The sequence below is a fragment of the Parasteatoda tepidariorum genome, chromosome 4, assembly GCF_982258835.1.
Source record: "Parasteatoda tepidariorum strain Cologne lab strain chromosome 4, Ptep-v5.0, whole genome shotgun sequence".
In the NCBI taxonomy this organism is placed as follows: domain Eukaryota; kingdom Metazoa; phylum Arthropoda; class Arachnida; order Araneae; family Theridiidae; genus Parasteatoda; species Parasteatoda tepidariorum.
The window spans coordinates 89,062,461-89,082,539 of record NC_141758.1 but is presented as its reverse complement, the minus strand read 5'-3'; the positions used below and the strand labels follow the sequence as shown (position 1 = coordinate 89,082,539).

Genomic DNA, 20,079 nt, shown 5'->3' with positions numbered 1-20,079 from the left:
TATTGGAAAACTTAATCATTGACGATGGTTTTTTCTCTCAACAGTCCTAAAAATTTAAAAACAACAAATTGGGTAGTATAGATAATTGCATGGACTTTTTTTAAGTTAACTTTCTCTAAAATATTATGAGTGTGGAAACAAGTGGTATATTACATTTTTAGACCTGAATGATAATTTTAAATTACTTTTTTTTTTTACTTCTACAACTTGCCTTAAGAGTGGACGAGAGGTACCCCAGAATAAGTTGGAAATATTCAATTTTATGTATAGAAATTAGTAACAAGCTAATCTTGTTTTTATAAAACATCAAATCATGGCACAATCAGTTAAAAATATATAGTAGAGAGCAGATTATCTTGACTTTCTACATGGATAAAATGGGCTTCATCTCCTGTGGAAAAAAGATGAAACCTATTCCTTTATGCCCACACTTAAACTGGCAGGCATGAGTTTTTTTTCTTTCTTCCCAAGGGATAAAGAAGCCACTTTATGAACTTATTTAGATATTTTGAAAAAAAATAACCAAAGAAAAAAATATTCTTATGGAAGGTGGAAATAGAGGGATTGTGGGATTATGCCTTTGGAAATTATGGAAATTCAATCCGGAAATTATGCCTTCAGTTATTTGTAACTACCATAACTTGTAAAAGCGTTCCCTCAAAATGTCATTGATAAACAACTCAGTTCATAAAAAAGACAAGTAGTTTAAATTCAGAAATATGTTGCTGAATGGGCAAATAATTTTGTTTTGCATAATATTAATACGCCATATTTGGTTGATGTGATCTGCCGAAGAAATACGAGTGGTTAAAGATGTAGAGTTTCAGCTTAAGTTTAATTTCAAATACGCTAACCAAATACAGGGTGGTAAAAAGTTACTTAAAATTAAGTATATATTAGAAGGTAACCAATATGTTAAAATACATATAAATTTTTATTAATATGAATGTAATTAAAGTAACTAGATATGATAAGAACACAAGTATTAAAATGTTTTGCTTGGTAAGAAAACATGTAAAATATATATATAAAAAATAGACCTGCCTATTTGGTCATCTACACTCGTCCTTATGAAAAGACACGTAAACATGAATCACAACATAAGACTATACACATATACAAAATTTAGTACGACACAAATGTAATTAAAACAAGTTACGTTAAAAATAAATAGCATTTAAAACATAACTATGTACAATATTTGGCAGGCGTAGAAACACGAAGAAAAGTTTTGGGATTTTTGTGTGCTTTTACTCGTCAGTTATGATATTCGATGAAAATAAGGCCTTTCGTATGATAATGAGAGTTGCGTACCTTCAGTGTAAATGAAAATGTAGTTCTGGAAGATCTCTGAAGCTCATGGATTAGGTTTCAGGTACGCAAATTACTGGCAGTGTTGGATGGTGTTTTGCAAACAGAAGTGTCAATGTCATGCTTGAGTTTCTTCACAAACCTCCATACGGTTGTTTGTTTCTGAGTCTATGGCCTCATCATATCTTCTTTTTAGTTTGCCTTGGTCATCTGAATAAAAACAAAATCTTAAAAAAAAAATACAGGATTTGTTATTGTTTTAGCACTAGCATACTAGACAACACTGGTAACAATAGAAAAAACTGAGATTTTATTAACCGACCCAATTTTGGGCTTACAACTATTGATGTTCAATTTCGTAGCCTCAACTTCGTAACTCAATCTAGAAGACAAGGATCAAGTATTGAAAGAAATGTGCCTTTGTGGAGGATTTTTTGATGAACTAAGCATTTGAGTTACATGGAGAGGTAAACCATGAGCACCACCCACTGTTAGCCTAACGACAAAGGGACTCTAACCCCTGACTCATCTAACACAGAGCACATTTCACGTTAGTACTGTGGCCGGTGCAAGCCGGTTGCAGAATGTGTATTGACTAGTTATCGCTGGGACTCGAACCGGGGTTTACCTCATTGCAAGGTGAACAGTCTAACCCATGGCTCGATTTAAACAATTAACACTCAACATACTTCAGTGCTGGCATCAGCACCATCTGTTGAGAAATAAGAGAAGTATTTCTGCCATCAGTGGGTATTTTATCACCAAATTGTTTTTAAAAATTTCTTCAATGAGCACGGAAAAATTTGAGAATATAGGGGTAAACAGGAGTCTTTGAGAGGTATGAGCTTGGTATAAATTTAAATCCAATTAATTACAAAATTACTTAATTAAAATGCTTGTGTATAAAGAAAATGTAAATAAAGTTTTTTTTGATAACAATATAGTAAATGAATTTCGAAAATCGCATTAGTATTTCGCATCACACAAAAATAACCTTTCTCAACTTTTATTTTTTATGGAAACCATATATCAGCTCATTCATACATTAGCCGCCAGACTTTTAAGTTTAACCATTCGAGATAAAACCCAATTTATAAAAAAAAGATTGACGTAACAATATAAAAGTTTGAACAATACAGATTTTTAAAATGATTAATTGTATTTTGTTAATTAATATGTTTGGCAATTGCTAATGAAATTTATTCATTAAGTCTCTGAGATTCAGCCAAAAAAATAAGATTGTGATTTTGGGGGAACCGCAGTAATATGAGAAAGTCATTAGCACCTGTAAGTATACAAAAAAAAAATTCTGAATTCATTCACTTTCTGGTGTATGCATATGCTGAATATAAATAAAGTATCTGAGTTATGGTTTGAAAAAAAAAAAAATTATAAATGATGAAATAGTTATCAGAAAAACTTATTCTTGAATTTAGTTGTTTTACTTTTTTAACTGTTTTGTTTAACTGAATAGCTTCATTAGAAATTTTTTATAAATGCATATCCTTCTCATAATTTATACAATACATGGTGATTAAAAAAAAAAAAAAAAATTATCGACATTTAAAATTTTGCTCCTTTTTCATATTTTATTTAAAGAAGTTAGTATAGAAAACCGAAATATTGAGCAAATTATTGATCGGATAAAAATATTACTGATTAAAAGTTTCTCTTGGTGTCCCTGTCATCCATCTACAAAACCTTAAAATATGAAAATTTCATTACTGCAAATCGCAACACACTTTTATCAAATCTTAAATTGATAGGTATGCACATTTGTCACATCAAAATGCAATAGGTTAAATGAATTGTATTTTTATGAATCACGTTATGTAATACAAAGAGAAATAAAATTTAGTGCTAATTTAAATTCACAGATATTTAGTGGGCAATCGAGTGGCGTAGAGAAGAACAGTCGACTTTGATGTGCTATGTGGTGAACTTTTTGGCAAATGTTTTCGGTCACTGTTTCCGTTATATTTTAAAGCCATTTGGCATCATTGTGTTTTGAGCTTCTTGCGAACAATTTATTGGATTACTTGTGATTACAATGCTATAAGTGTTAACTCTAACATAACATGGTGCACAGCTTACAACAAGAACAAACAGTAATAAACTTATGGAAAGAGGCCATATCAAGACTGCCAAAAAAGCGAGTAATTCAAAATCTAGCAACCATGTCACCTTTTTTAACAATATATCTCTAAATAACTAAAACAAATTTTTACTTCAAACACAACAGAATTACATAATAACATTAATATCTTATGAAATATGGCAGATTTGAGCTCAGAAATTATCTAATTTATTTCTTTTATTGAAAACAAAATTATCCGTTTGAAAATATCGCCTCGAAGATTAACATGTAGTAAGCAGCTGCAAACTTTCTAACTGGAACTAGAGCAGGCATACAGTTCGAGATTGTTATTGTTTACATTTCTACTGAAAACACTATCCATATGAATAAACTCTGTAGTAGACACTGAAAATTACTAATATTTGAATAAAAATCACCTGACAGTTTAGATGTATGGCCTCTAGAATATGTACTTCTAGCTTGGTAAATGGGTTCATACTCCTGAAATATTTAACAAAAAATTAATATCGCCATATATTATTATCAAATATCTTATATTGAATTAATGATCTTCAATGATAAATTTACCTTAAGTTGGTTGACACAATCAGTAGTCATTTGAACACAATGTCTTTTTGATACTATCAACGAATATGCGTCGCTAAATTAAAAAAAAAGAAGCAATAATTAAAAAAAAAAAAATGTAAAAGCAAATCACTGATCAAGATTTGAATGATGTTACATATAATATGTTAAGAACAAGGGCAAAAGTTTAGGACAGAGTATTAAATATTCACCCAATCATAGCTAAGCCTTGTTGTTTGGACGTTATTCTGAGCTTTACTTTTTAATGGTTATGATAGGACAACTACAAAATTTTAGCTTCAGTCAGACAATGGGAAAAATGGTTGAAGTGGTACGCCTATCTACAAATTTTCAAATTATGTCATCATGACGACTAAAAGCCACAATAGATTTAATATGCACCACACTGCACATGCATGCTATTACAGACAGCTACTGGTAACATAATCACATCTTTAGCTTTCGAACAGTCAAATGCAAGTGAAAATATAAAATATAACTGATGAAACAGTGTGCTTTTATAGGAAAAAAAATATTAGAGGCATAAAATTGATTCAGAGTATTTTTATGTATATTCAACTGAAAGTAGAAACTTACAAAATTGAATTTCACCTCTGTCTTTTCTTAGTATGTAGTTATTTAGCTGGTGGACTTTAATATAAACAGTTTCCGTTACATATTTATTAAACTTTTTAATTAATAAAATAATTTTGAATAGTATAGAACTCACTCTACATACTTATAACCTATTCTTTAATTAATTTAAAAATTTAAAGTTCTGAATAATAAAAATAAATAAATGATTAAAGAAGTTAATGAAATTTTAGAACATTTGAAAAAGAAATTCCTCAAATTGATTACTATAATGAAGATTACCTCATTATTTCGAAGTAATACTTATTTAAATACTCAAGCAATAAAATGAGGGAAAAATTCAAACTAGGGAATTTTCTAATTTTAGAAAATCTTCTAAAATGTACATAGACAAGAATTTTCAATTGAACCAGGATAAGCTGGCGAAATTCACAAGAGTTGGCAACTATGAAGTACAATTTTTAGGAAACATAGAAAACGGTTATTACCAAAAGTATAATTGAAAGAATTTTTTTTTAGCTATACTTTATTACTGTTATCAAATAAAACACTAACTATTCTCTCTCTATACATAAATCTAACATAAATTCATCAATAACTAAATAGCAATCAAAAAGAAACAAACTCACTTATAAGATAAGGCTTTGTTTTCCATTAGATAGGCCATGACTAGGGCAGCACTATAAATATTAAATTGAATAATTATTGTACATTGATTCTTCTTTCATTTAATAAATTACTTATGAGTAAATGTGAAAATATACAATAATGTTCAAGCAGAAAGCACAAGTAATATTATATAATACAGACATTTAGCCTATGATAATTTATCTCTGTTAACAAATTTGCAGGAACCAATCTTTTTATATTGACTCTATATACCACCACAAGGGGGAAAAAATGTAACAGTCAATCAACATAACAAATAACTATTTCACTCCTGGTGGTTAATGATATAAACTAGGACAATTAGAAAAAATATTTCATTATTATACAAATATTATTAAAAATATTATACATGTATTCTTAAGAGGAAATGAAGAGCTAAAAAATGTATAATCCACTGCTTTTAAAATTGCATTTCGTTGTATGTCTAATGTTGTATGTCTATTAAAATGTATGTCTTTAATGGTCCACAACATTAAAAAAAAAAAATCTCTGTTTTCGAATAAAAGGTAAGATCGGAACATATGAGGAGAAATCCCGGAACCAGATTTCTTTCAGCTTTGGAAAGAGAATCCTCAATATAGAGATATATCAATATAAGTTTAAAACAAAACCAACAATTATAATTATTTTCATGCAACAATAAATTATTTCAAAACTAAATCATATACAATTTATTTACTATAGAATAAGTGCATACAAAGTGAAAAGAAAATTTAATACATCATAATCTATATACAAAGATCAATATATTAAGAGAAAATGCTAAGAAACTAAACCATTACTTAAAGAAAATTAACATTTAAAATAATTTCGATTTTGGAATAAATGAAAAGAAATGTATGTGAAATGAAAAACAATTATTCAAAAATGTTAATTAATTTATCTTAATCATCATTTTCTATTTACAATCAGATATATTAAGAAAAAAAATTCAATCGCAAAAATGCTGAGCTTCTTTTTCATAAGATGACAATGAGACATAACAATAAGTAATAACATTAAGTCTGAACATAAAGTAATTTGTGGACTGTCCGTAAACGTGAACTATGATATGTCCGTGATTTTTAAGAAGTTTTATCATTATTAAATAGAATACAAAGATTATTTAAGCATTCCAAAATGGTTAAGTTTTGAAATCTATCAAAATTATACAATCAAATAAAAAAAAATAAGTGAATAACAAAAAAACTCAAAATTTAATGACTTTTGAAATAAAAATGATTTAAAAGGATTGTCTGCAATCTGAAAATAGAGTGCAATAAGACTTTATTACTTTTTATCTTACAGAACGGAAATTTTTAGTAAAAACTAGGAATTTTTATTCACAAAAAAATTATACAAAATTAAAGTCATTGAGGGAAAAGAAAACTCCTCTCACTCAGGTGAAAGAAAAGAAAAAAAGCAAAAATATTACAATCGTCTTTGTTGCAATGACATAAGAAAACCAAAATAACACACAATGTCGAGCCGCTTAAAATAACTTGAATAATCAAAAATCATATTGGGTATAAAATAATTTATTAAAACTTACAATATTTTCTAGAATAGAATTCCCGACAAGATACTCCCAGCAGAATTTAACTTTTACATCAGGCACGTTTTGGAGCTTAGCAAGAGCATAGCTCGATTAATTTATTAAAAAAAAATTAAATAAAATGAATTTGTAATATGGAAAAGTGCTTTTATTTCTTAATTTTTCTCTTTTAGTAGCCTGTGTGATTGACATCTACTGTGCATGACCTTGGAGTCAAGCGGCTGTTATTGATTTATGATGAAAAGAAATATAAAACGACAAAAATTGAAAATGATTGTGTAAAAAGGGTGGAGTTAATTAAGAAATATTAATTCTGAAGTAATTCAGGGTGGCCACTCAAATCAAATTTCCCTGATTTTTCCAGATAAAAATCTTAAAATTTCCAGGTTTTTCTTTCTTTTTTCTTATAAAGTGTAGGATGTGTACAAGAAAAGTGTCTTTATTATAAAATATTTTAGTCAAAATGTTATTTTTTTTTAACATATCATCTTAATAATTTAATTTGACAATTTGGCAAGATTTTTTATTTATTTTTCAAATGTTTTCGTACAAAATTTTGAATCAAAAATCATATATTGACCAACAAAAGAGTAAAATGAAATATTAATATAGTTGGTTCAAACAAAATTTTATTTTTAATATATGTTATAAAAGGTAAAAATGAAATAGAAAAAATTAGCATTAATGCAACAGTTGTAACAATTTATCGACAAACATTGCTGTTAGCGATTGTAAAAAAAAAATGTGCGATTGGTTGGTTTGTTGAGAAAAAATAATTCACAGATTTCTTTGAATGGGAGTAGAAAAGCTTTCAGAAAAAGAGTGCAATATAAAATCTATTATTATTAAATTATAACCAACGATTTTTGGAGAATTTTATAAAGTTAAAAATACAAAAATATTTTGTCAAAATAGAAAAAAAAAATTACCGCCAGAGTATCGGAACAAACTTGAGCCAGAAATATATTCAGCCCAAGGACAGAATTTAAAAACAGAAGCTAATATCCTAATCTCTTTTTCCATCTCCACCAGAATCTTTCTTAAATTGCACAGTCCCATAGCGGTCAAAGGCTTCTGCATTTGTTTAGCAACCGTGGGAGAATTTTATGTGGTATTCTAGTTTGACAGAGCTGTAATGGAGCAAATTTTGATGCAAGCAAAGTATCGATAAGTTGATGATATTTCAACGGTTTGGCGATGCATTTCCGTTTAAAAAAAAGTGGGTATAATGGATGAAATAATTTAGCTTAAGAAAATTAGTAAATAATTTAAATTAGTGAAATTAAAAAAATTATCAAAGAAAAAATTTCCAGCTTTTTCTTTAAAATTCCCTGATTTTCCAGGTTTTTATCCAAATTTCCCTGATATTTCCAGGTTTTTTCCAGTATAAAAAAAATTCCCTGATAATTCCAGGTTTTCAAGGTGGGTGGCCACCCTGTAATTCCTTCATTTGAAGAAAGGGAGAAGATAAAACAGGGATTTCATTTTTCATACGTTTCTGATTTTACTTTTTGAATAAAAATGTACTAATTTTAGCACTAATGGGGCTGGTAAAAGAAATTAAAAAAAAAAAAAAAAAAACCTGGAGTATTTAGACAAACGAAGACAGAATATTTGGTATCAGGCCAACAATGAACCCTATTAATGGATTATAATTCCAAAATTATCAGTCTCATTATTTAATGAAATGAAAATATTAAGAAAAATAATTTGACTTACCTACAAGACACTCCTACATTTCCATGAACTAGCACTTTACCTAAAATAAAAAAAATATTATTAAAGATATTTTGCAACTGAACAATTACCTAAAAAATATATAAATTTAAGATTAAAAAGAAATATATTTTCTTCAGGTCATTCAATTTTGCATAGAATTAGTTTTAGATCATAGTATAACATTTTCACTTCACTATTTAGTAATTTTTTAGCAATTAAAGGAATTACTAAATTGCTGAAATTTTAACCAAAACATCAAATATATCAGAGGTCTCCCCCCCCCCCCCCAAAAAAAGGGCAGGGTGATTTTTTTTAAAAACAAGAGCAACAGCGAGTTTTGATGGGCACTAATGTGGCTCATTATATCCAGCTAGATTTATGCCTTTAAAACAGAAATAAAAATACTCAAATAAATATGAGACATAATATTTTATATTAAATTAGCCTAAAAATAATTTGCAGTAGTTATGGTAATCTGAGGTTCTTGGGTTTCTGCTACTGCAATCTCTCTTTTCTTAAACTTTTTTTTCTGAATAAAAAGAGAACAACATTTTTATAAAAAGGGCAAGGAGGGCGCATTTACCTCTCTGAAAGAGCAGGAAAGGTAGGTTATCCATCTAAAAACACTTATGGAGATCATTGAATAGATACTAGAAATTTTTAACTTTCGTTTTATTTACTCATTTACTTCAGAGTTATCATAATACATTTTTTTCTTTCTAAGTTTATGAATTATATTTTTCAACCTGACCTTAGAAACATAGTGAATTTTTATAATATGTTAATTTGTTTAATTTATTCAATATTTAATTTTTCTGAACTAGAATGCATAATTGTAACTTACAAATTTTGATGATGTGATATGATAAAGAAAGTGAAAACCTAGGTAGGCAATCTCTTTAGGGAGCTAGAGCTCTAAATTTTCATTTGCTCAAATTTTTTTAATATAGTTTTTTAATAATAAACTTTTTTTTAGTCTTAAATTTTTCAGATCTAAAATAAAAAGAGAGATTTATGCGCTTTTAATAAATTTTTAATACAGATATTTTGTCTGGCTCACATAATTTTATTGAAAATTTATTTATTAGTTTTCATTTTAATATCTAATTAGTATGACATACTAATCATAATATTATTTAAAAATTCATTTTTATGATTAAAATACTAATGCCCTTTTAATAATAATTAATTCACATTTTTAAAAGAAAAATTTCAATCTTAAATTCAGTAGATATATATAATATTAAAAATGCCAGAATTTTAGCTTATTGTCCCACATCTGGGAGTGGGACAAAGCATCAAAATTTTTTCGACTTCGGGTTTCTGAATCTATTTGATCTTGTAATGACAATCTTTGCAAAAATAATACAATAATTCCAATAAAATATTTCAGACACTCTTAAAGCGTACAGATAAATTTATTAACTTATTATTAATGCAAGAAAGGTTAACTAAATGTTAAATAATAACAAATTAAATTCTTAAAATTTGAAAAAGTTATATTAATACATTTTGATTCTGTAAATAAAAATACTCCATATATATAATTACCTCCAGACCTGAAACACTTTTCTATGAAGTTATTAACCTGTAATAAAAATTATTTTACGTCAGAAAGGTACAAGCAGAAACATATGTGCCAACTTTTTCATAATATAATTTTGATACACCTGTGACTATCGCTTGATGTAATTGAACTATATCTGAAAAATATGCCTACTTGCCAACATGCAAAGGAAGAAATCCAATAGAATTTAAGAAATTATATAAATGTGATGTTAACTATTGTGTAATAAATAAAATATTTTAAATAAAAGAATTTTTCTGGATTTTCAGTCAACAAAATACAAACATTCCATTCTATGAATAATAATAAATTTAAATTGACTGGAATATTTTCAATTAATGTTTGACACTAAATGAATTTGGGTATAGATTATTGAAGAAAAATAAATAAAAAATTGGAAAAAACATGACAATTAAAGTTGATGTACCAGCCTTGAATTGTCATAAAATGCAAAACTTTTTCTATCGAGAAAAGCTGAGACAAAAGTCAAAAAATTCTCTTTTTCTGTACCCCAAAAGTTTTGCCCAGGTTCAGAAAAATATTAGAATAAATAGAAAAATATGTTATACAATACAGTAAATTACAGAAGCACAAAAGAGTAAATAAATGACAAGACAAATACAGAAGGAAAGTAAGAAAGAAAACTTACTAGTATAATACAAATTAAAATATGTTTAAAATACAGAAGAATATACAATCATTTGAATAAAACAAGACAAATACAGAAAGAAACTTACTTGGAATAACAAGAATCCAATTAACTGAAATTTCATGCATTTCTCCATTTGGATGTTTTAACCATTTTAATCTTATTTAATTTTTTTATTTTTGCATTAATATTTTGATTTCTTTTCATAATTTGGGTATAGATTATTTTTATTATTTAATTTAACATTTAATTTTGAATTCATAAATTTCAGATATTGAATCTATTTTAGATAATAACATATTCTTCAGTTAATTTAAAAATAGAGTTATGATGAAAGAAAATATTTTCATACTGAAAAAAGAAACTAAACTCAGCTTACTTCTTTGTTTAGCAGTAATATTTAGTTAAATACTTGAGCAAACAATGAATGAATAAGAGTAAAAAACCCTCTTTGACAGTGATCCCCCCCCCCATCAATTTTCTGAAATATACAAAAAAGTAGAATTTTTTATTAGACCAGTAGAAACTGGCAAAAGCCAGTAGTCTACAGGAAAATCCAGAAGGGTCGGCAGCTATGCATATTCTTGGAACAAACTAAATTTTTGTGCAGACAAAAATGGATGTGTGCAAGTAAGTAATGAAATGGACTAAATCAAATGCTTTTTTTTAATAATGTAATTTTGATGCCAGGAGGCAATCAAGGATTTTTTGACCGAGTTCTGTGTATGAAAACTACTAAATTATCATAAAATATCAATGAAAAACACTATAGAAAAATAGCATTTTTGCTCATAAGTTATAAAAATAAAACATTACATATTAACACAAAAAGACAGCACAATCAATGGAAAAATATTACATTTAGTGATTTACATATCCGTTCTCCAGACAAAAACAAATTCCCTGACATTTCCAGAAAATATTTTACACATAATTTACAGATTTCGTGACTTAAAATAGCATGATTTTGAATCGTAATTTAAAAATTTACTCATAAATTAATGATTTACAATACAGAAAATATTATATATATATAGCACAATAAAGACTGAAAGGATAAAAAGAAGAGAGAGAAAAATAAATATAAATATAATTTTTGTTTTAACAGATTAATCATTTATTTTATTAAAAGTTCGAGATAATATATAAATATGACCATGATAAACATGACCTAATTTTTAAAACTGTTCAATAACTCAATGTGTAAGAAAGAAATTTAATCAAAATTAAAAAAAAAAAAACTTGCTTATTTCAAAGTAGGAAAAAGAACTAGTAATTAGGATATTTAATAGCACTGATGACAAAAAAAAATTATTTTATTGGATAAGTTTTTATTTGATATAGATGAGCTACACAACATAAAAGTTGAAATTTTTAATTATAGGACGAAATACACAGGTTCAAATTACATGCGACAATTAATTGTGAATTTCCATGAGAATTCCAGGTTATTGAGCAGTATTTTTAAAAAAATTACTTGAGAATTCTAAGTATTTCCTTTTTCCAGAGAAAATGGCAATCCTTGTACTCTCTTAACAATCTCAAATATAAACACATCATTTGCATAATATCATAAACAAAAGCAATAAAATTAAAAAAGAAACTAGTATTGAACCTTAGGAAAAACAGGTATGATGTTGCCATCTAAGAAACTGATCACCAGATACCTGAAAAAAATAATGTTACAAAATATTTTAAGAACAGTTTTATTAATTGAAAATATTACTAACAGATATTAAGTATAATATATATATATCTTAAGAATGTATTAAGTTAAAATTGTTATGAATACTAATTTTTTAGTGTAAAATAGTTAAGTTTTGGATAATAAAGATCATCTACGACTTTATTTTAATATGAAGCATTTTTTCCGCACAATAAAATTTTCTTATAATATACTTTTATTGTACCCAAGGATTCATACGGGGTCATATCAATATATACAAAGAATTGATATTTCCCAACATTTTGCGATATTTCTTTTTTTAATAAATACATTTACCCAAATTAAGTTCCATAACACAATGTTGCATTAAACAATTGAATCAACAATAATTTCTATGTAAGCTTACTTGATAATTAAAATTAAGCGTTTTTTTTATGGATAATTACTTTTTCTGCTACTGACCTAAAAACATTTTGCATTAAACCTAACAAAACAATGGATATTCCCCTCCCCACGCCATAAAGCGTAAAACTCAGTTTCTTAGAAATGAAGTTTATAATCTGCCTGCCTTAAAAACTCAGAATGAACTGAAGTTTGAGGTTGCCAACTTATAACAGCAACATATTTAAGTGATAATGATTGGAATTTGAAATTTTCTTTTCTACACTTATAAATTTATTTGACGAACATTTAAGGTATTACATTTAACTAAAATCCTACAACAAACAAAACTAGCAGAATAAAATTTCAAGAAAGGCCATACTTAATAAATAACCTTTTCTTCGTTATATATTTTTATGAATATTTTACATAGTTCTAAAGCCTAGTCAAAAGGTTACCTGGACAAATAAATGAATTTGTCCTTACAAAAATAAAAAGTGTAGGAGGCGCATTTCTAAATTGCAAAGAAAATGTAGCACAAGGAAAATAATTTAAGAAAAACTTAATCCCTGTGGCAGAATTTTTTCTGGCTTTCTGTGACAAACCTAACTAGAACCAATATCTTTCTGCAAGATATTTTTATCGCTATAAATGTATGTGTAATAAATTTATAATGATAGATGAAAAAAATAAGTCTACATGCATAGAATAAAACTGTGTAGATTTTTTTTCTTAATTTCATAATACACTGAAGAGCCAAAAAAACTGATATGCCTGCCTAATATCGTGTAGGGTACCCGCGAGTATGCAGAAGCGCCGCAACACGACGTGGCATGGATTCGATCAATATGTGAAGTAGTGTCTGGGGATTTTGGTAGCCAGCGAAAGTGTCCAAATTCAGAAGAGTGCCGCTGGCCACCAAAATCCCCAGACATGAACTTTATTGAACATATTTGGGATGCCTTCCAACGTGATGTTCAGAAGATATCCCCACCCCCTCTTACTCCCACTGGTTTATGGACAGCACTGCAGGATTCATGGTGTCAATTATCTCCAGCACTACTTCACACATTGATCGAATCCATGCCACGTCGTGTTGCGGCGCTTCTGCGTACTCGCGGGTACCCTACACGATATTAGGCAAGTATACCAGTTTTTTTGGCTCTTCAGTGTATAAGTTTACATTTCTTAATAAGTTTAAATTGTTTAAGTATAAATTTGCATAATCTTCGATAATAACGAAAAGTTATAAATGTATAGATCTGCAGACAAAAATGCTTACTAGAGCATAAATAAAGATTACCCAGAACCTGTAATAAGATAGAACTTATAGAAATAGCTAAGAATGGACAAAAAGATTAAATTTATAAAACAAGATAACTGAATTTGAAGTATCAGTTTAAAACAGTATCAAAATTAAATTAAACCAGTTTAAAACAGTATGATTTAATGTTTCATTATAGTAGTTATATCAGGTACAGAAACAAATCAGGTGAAAAAATTAATATTGAAGTTGAGTAATCAAAATAATAAAATAGAATTGACTATAACCAAATTCTAAAAGCAAAAAAATTAAAGCAATGTTTGTTTCAATTTTTTCTACATCTAATTAATTTTATCTAATTAATTATAGATTAATTAGATTCGATTAATATTGTACTGACTTATTGAAAGATTTTTTTTTTGAAAAAGGAGGTAAATAAAACTTTTTTCGTGATCAGATTAAGTTCAGAACGAAAAAAATGTACAGCGCTTGTGATTTCGCACTGTATTGTGTAAATATATAGCACTGATTCCACACGAAGTTTGCAGAAGCGGTTTCCGACTCAATATGCTCAAGTCTATTCAACATCTCGAAACGAAATAGTCTTTATCAGTACTGAGACATCGGTATTAGAGCCATACTCATTGGATGCGATTTTTTTCGCATGCGTATGGAAACCTGGTTGAAAGTGTTTCACCAGTAAATATTTTCCACCAATTTGGTTTTCATTCGCATGCCAAAAAATCGTAGATTGTGAGATATCTTTCAGGCTTTATTTCATTTATCGTTAGATTGTGAGTGTTTTTTTTTTTTATCGACGATTTAATTTAAAGGATATAGGCATTTTATCTTTAAAAAAAAATATATATAGTAATTTTTTTTTTCTTTTTACCTTCTAAAATTTCTTGATTTGTTGGAAATGCTGTCTCATCCTTACTATCGATATCGCTACAAGTAATAATATTTGATTCGAATCTAGAACGTTTTTCTTTTTTTTTTCTTTATTAGTAACGTGGGAAGCTTCTTTTCCTGTCGCTTTCCAGAAAAAAATTCTCTGACATTGCTAGATGTTGTCGACTTCCATCTTATTTCTTTTTCGGAATGCCGCCTTGAAAAATCAGTTTTCAAATTTGTTTTAACTATTGTGGCTTCACAACTGCAACAAATAACCTTTTCGCTAGACGTGATTTTTTTAAGAAAAAGAATATTTTTACGCATGAAATTTTCCACATAAGTGCAAAAAATATAAAATGCTCTGTTCTCATAAAAAAACACAAAGCAAATTACTGCGCCAGCGATAGAGGCCGAAGTTGGCAAATTTCCAAAAATAGCTTAATAAAGGGGAAAAAAATTCTCCCCTTTTTATCCAGTAACTGTTTGTGTTGGAGATTAACGGAGAATTACGAGCGCTTTCTCCTTCCGCTGTACTCTAGAAAAAAAAATATTTAAAACAATTCTGTAAGAAAAAAATTTTGCAGAACCATTATTGGTTCTGCAGAAATTTTTTGTTTCTGTAGAAAAAGTTTTTTTTTTTTTTGGTAAAACAGCTTCTGTTTCTGCAGAATTTTTTTTGAGAACTTTCGTTTGTGGAAAACCAAAAAATTTTATTTCCCAAATAAAAAAAATCTTTCTGCAAGAACTCAGTCGCTTTCTGCGACAATGTCGCTGTGTCGCCGTGTTTCTGCCACGGGGAACTTAATTATAATAAATAGGGATTTATCAATATAGTTTTATCACAAAAATGGTTAATACTTGTCTCCCAAAAGAGCAAAATTAGAGTCTGTCTCCCAAAAGAGTGTTTAGTCTGTTATCTGTTCACTTCAATGTTTAGTTATCTGTTCACTCTGTACAATTCTTTTGTCAACAATTATTCTTTTACAGCAAATTTCTTCATTGTAAAAATGCATTTTTTTTAAAATACAATTTAAAGAAGTTATAATTTTAATTTAATTATTTTTTAGAATCACATTTAATAAATAATTAAAACATTAAGTAAAAAGTGTTAATTATGAAATAGGGAAAAGAGACATATGGCATCTAAACAATCACTAGCGACTTAAATCTTATAAACTGTAAAAAATATATAAAATATACTTACTCAAAATTTTCTGGAAAGTTTCCAGATTTTGATGTTGTTTCCTTTTCATGTCGTGCACAAACAACATGAGTAATGCCAATTTTTAACAGTTGACTAAGCTATAAAGGAATAAAATAAAATAAAACTTAAATGCAATAACAAGTACAGCAAAAATTTTCTCTTTGACACAATTTTAATTACATAATTTTAGTAAAAGCTATTATCTTGGTAAAGTGGTATATATATATATATATATATTTAAACATTAATACATAATAATAACAATTATTTAATGCTTTAACTGTGTGCACTATTACAGAAGAAACAAGAATAAAACACAAATTGTCTAAATAAAATTAATTTAAAATGAATAATCAATGGCAAAAATTATAATTGGAAAAATTATCAACTCACTTTTGATTCTTTAGCAGTAAAAACAGAACCCAAGTACAAACCAGGAATTATTTCCTAAAGTGATAAAAAATAATGTAATATTTGAATTAGCATGAATACAGTTGATCCACTTAAGCATATAAATGGATATAATTATATTTATAAATAAAAACATAATTATATGCTATGCATTTAACTATATCCTTCTTATAGGCTCTAGGACATACATAGTAACACAATAAAATAAATTTAAAAAAAAGAACTAACCAAAAAAACCTAAAATTTTATTAATTAAATTCTAATAGATTTATATCACTTTTCAAGAGAAAATATGGAAAATTTACATTAAATTTTAAGATTCATAGATATTTTTTAAATTTACAAATTTACTTAGAAAAAAAAAAAAAGATAAATATCATATAGATTTTTTTTAAAATAAAACAAATATATGAATAATTTTCTTAAATATATATCAACACACGTCTTGAAATTTAAAATGCATTCTTTCTACAAAGTTATATTTTTACCTTGAATTTAAGTTATCTTTGGAATTGCCTTGAATTATAATTTTTGATTAAATTCATTGATAACACTCAGTCAAATCAACACTAATTCTGTGAGTAATTTTCAACAAACTCATTTAAATAAAAATTAAAAACTAAAATTATTTTATTACCTGCATGTTGCAGCAGTTTCTTAAAATACCAGATCTGTAAAATATAAACATATTAAATAATAAGATTATAGTAAAATAGTGAAGAAAAAAAATACAAATAATAATAAACTTATATGCATGTAAAATAATTAAAGTGCTGTTTAAAGATGTAGCAGTAATTATATATCAGTAAGATTTGACCAATGCAAAAAAAAAAAAATAAATAAATAAAAATTTTAACAAAAAAAGTATTTATTACATTTACGAAATTAAAGAAGGCAAAAACTGTGGGAGAAAATGGACCAACAGCGAGTGCAGTAAATACTGAACTTGGTCTTAAAAGGGTGACAGAAATCAAATATCTTGGCTCAATTATGACTGAAAAAAAAAAGAAGAAAAAAAAGAATGTTAAACTCAGAGATAAAGGCTGAACTTGCATTTGGAAACAGATATTACTTTTCAATGCTTAAGTTGTTTAAATCTGAGTTGGCAAGGTTTAGGACAGAATGGATTAATCCATGGTTTAAATCGTCCTGTTTAAAACCCCTTTGTCTAAAATTGTCCAAAAGCCTTTCGTTCAAAGTATATCACAATTTAAAAAAAAAATGTGAAAAATAAAACGTTAATTTTTGAACAACAAACAAAATGAAGACAAGTTTTTACTTTATTAAAAAAAGTTTATTATTATTTTTAATATTGCATTATTTATCCTTATGCTAAAACATAACTTATCAGTATTAAAAGCATATTTATTCATACTTAAAGGATAAGGTATTCACTTTTGTTGTTCAATGAATTATGGAGCTTTAAAAGTTATAAATCTTTTCCTATTATATATTATTTTCCTGTAATAAGTTAAAGCAAATTGTATAAAAAGTATCAAATATTTATTAATATAACATAATAATATAATATTTAATAATATATAATAAGTAAGTGAATTTTGCTTTGCAGTCCCTATCACCCTTAATTATAGAGGCCGGTTAATAGAAAGGATGAATTTTATGCCTTATCAATTGTTAATGTGGAAGAAGGAAAAAAAATGTATTTTTTCTCAATAGATAAAACTTCATTTCTATATGATGGATATGATTCATCTCTAAAATGATGTGTGAAAATTCAATGTATTCTTGCTCACATAAAATAAATTAAAGCAAAAAATTTCGTCACTGCTGCTAAAAATTTTATAACTCCACGTGGCAGAATTTTTTCGAGCAATCTGCGACAAAACTGTCTCGCATTAATATCTTTCTGCAAGATACTTTTAATAATAACAAGCATACATGTTACTAATTTAAAATAATAAAAACACTGTTTACAAATATATATATATATATATATAATTTTTTTTAATTGAACATGTAATAATTTTTTCGTTCTAATATTATGGGTGATATTCTCGCATTTTGTAAATAATCATCACAATAAAAAACAATTAAAAATCACATAATCAGAGCGTTATCAAAAAGAAAGATCAATGTCGAAATCACGCAAATTGGACTACTTAAATGCACGATTCAAATTTTCCATACTGTTTGAAAAAAAATTTGAGAAATTTAAAAACCATGTGAAAATCTATATCAATAACTGCCGAAAATAAAATCGAAGCATTACATACTTCGATATAACCTTACCTCTTACGATACTATAGGCGTAAATTGAGCGCGTCAATTAGTGATTATCTATGAGATTATGTGGAAATTTCTGTAGAAAAGAAAAATAATTTTTGTTTTACTTTTCAAAAGAAAAATCTTTCAGTAAGAACTCTGTAACGTTCTGCGACAATGTTGCAGGGATTATGCCCCGGGGTAATAATTTTTAGCAGCATTAAAATTTTCTGGGAGATTTCAGTATCGTGATCTATGGCCATACGTATCCAAGTCTTGCCATTTTGCGAGCAGAGGCACACGAAAAGGGTATAACTCGTAGCCACCCCGCAGGCAAACATCTACATGTTTTTTTTTCTCTTAAAAATGTACAAGTTTAAAATCTATTTGGCACCTTGACGATTGTAGTTAGCAAGACAGAGCACAATAAGGAAATATCCCTAAATTTTCATTTAAGTGTTCCAGAAAACAAAGGGAAATAGATTTTTCATAATGGCATTACACAATGGATTTCAAGAAGTTGTCATAGTAACTAATAAAATATTAGTCTTATGTACATTTAGTCTATTAATAATTAATATTATTTTATACAAGATTGATATTAAACGGAATTCAGCTGATAATATAATAAAACATAGCAATGTGCCTAAATATTACAAAACGAGCGAAGTTAGATTTTTTTGCATCATGTAATACTTGCTTAAAATTTATTTACGCATGAAATTCAGTTTAGTTAAAGATTTGAACTATGTTATTACATGCAGAAATTTTCAAGTTATTTTATTTACAGTAAGAGGAAAATTTACTGATTTCTACAACATAATTATTTACATCTGCATAATGACTCTGTAAAAAATATCTGATTATCATCGATTTTAAATTTCAAAAGCTTTTCCTTAACAAAATACTGTGGTAAAAGCGTAGTATTAAAACTCTCAATTTAATAGGAAAAAAAATCATTTGGTACATTTTTAAGCTTCTAACAGATTTACTACTTACTTCAATATTAAGATTGTAGGTTAAATATATAACATCTATGTTGCTCGTACAAAGTTTTTCTTTACAAAAAAAATTTTAAATCCCGAATTATTTTTTCTATAAACATTAATCAATTGCAATTCGTAACAGTAGTATGATTCAATATCTTTATCTTAAAAGTATGAAAAACATAATTCGAATAATTAATTTACACAGAGCGAAGAATATTTTGGCGTACAATCAAACACGCGTGAAACAAAACAAACTTCAAAATATTGCAGTTAGCACTAGTTGCCAAATTCTAATAAATCAATTTATATACAAATAAATGATTTAATTTCTTTTGCAATCTG

At 27.2% G+C, this 20,079-nt stretch overlaps 1 protein-coding gene across 1 annotated transcript; it reads right to left on the bottom strand.

The window, feature by feature from the left end:
• Positions 1–258: 258 nt before the first annotated feature.
• LOC107451874 (serine/threonine/tyrosine-interacting protein A) lies at positions 259–20,026 on the bottom strand. Its single transcript, XM_071182623.2, has 11 exons — positions 19,939–20,026; positions 17,163–17,196; positions 16,508–16,561; positions 16,115–16,212; positions 12,321–12,372; positions 10,041–10,077; positions 8,490–8,529; positions 5,197–5,247; positions 3,977–4,049; positions 3,826–3,889; positions 259–1,521 (listed from the first exon to the last, which is right to left on the bottom strand). The coding sequence occupies exons 2-11, from the start codon at positions 17,166–17,168 to the stop codon at positions 1,430–1,432; spliced, it is 567 nt and encodes a 188-aa protein (XP_071038724.1). The 5' UTR covers positions 17,169–17,196; positions 19,939–20,026; the 3' UTR covers positions 259–1,429.
• Positions 20,027–20,079: the final 53 nt, after the last annotated feature.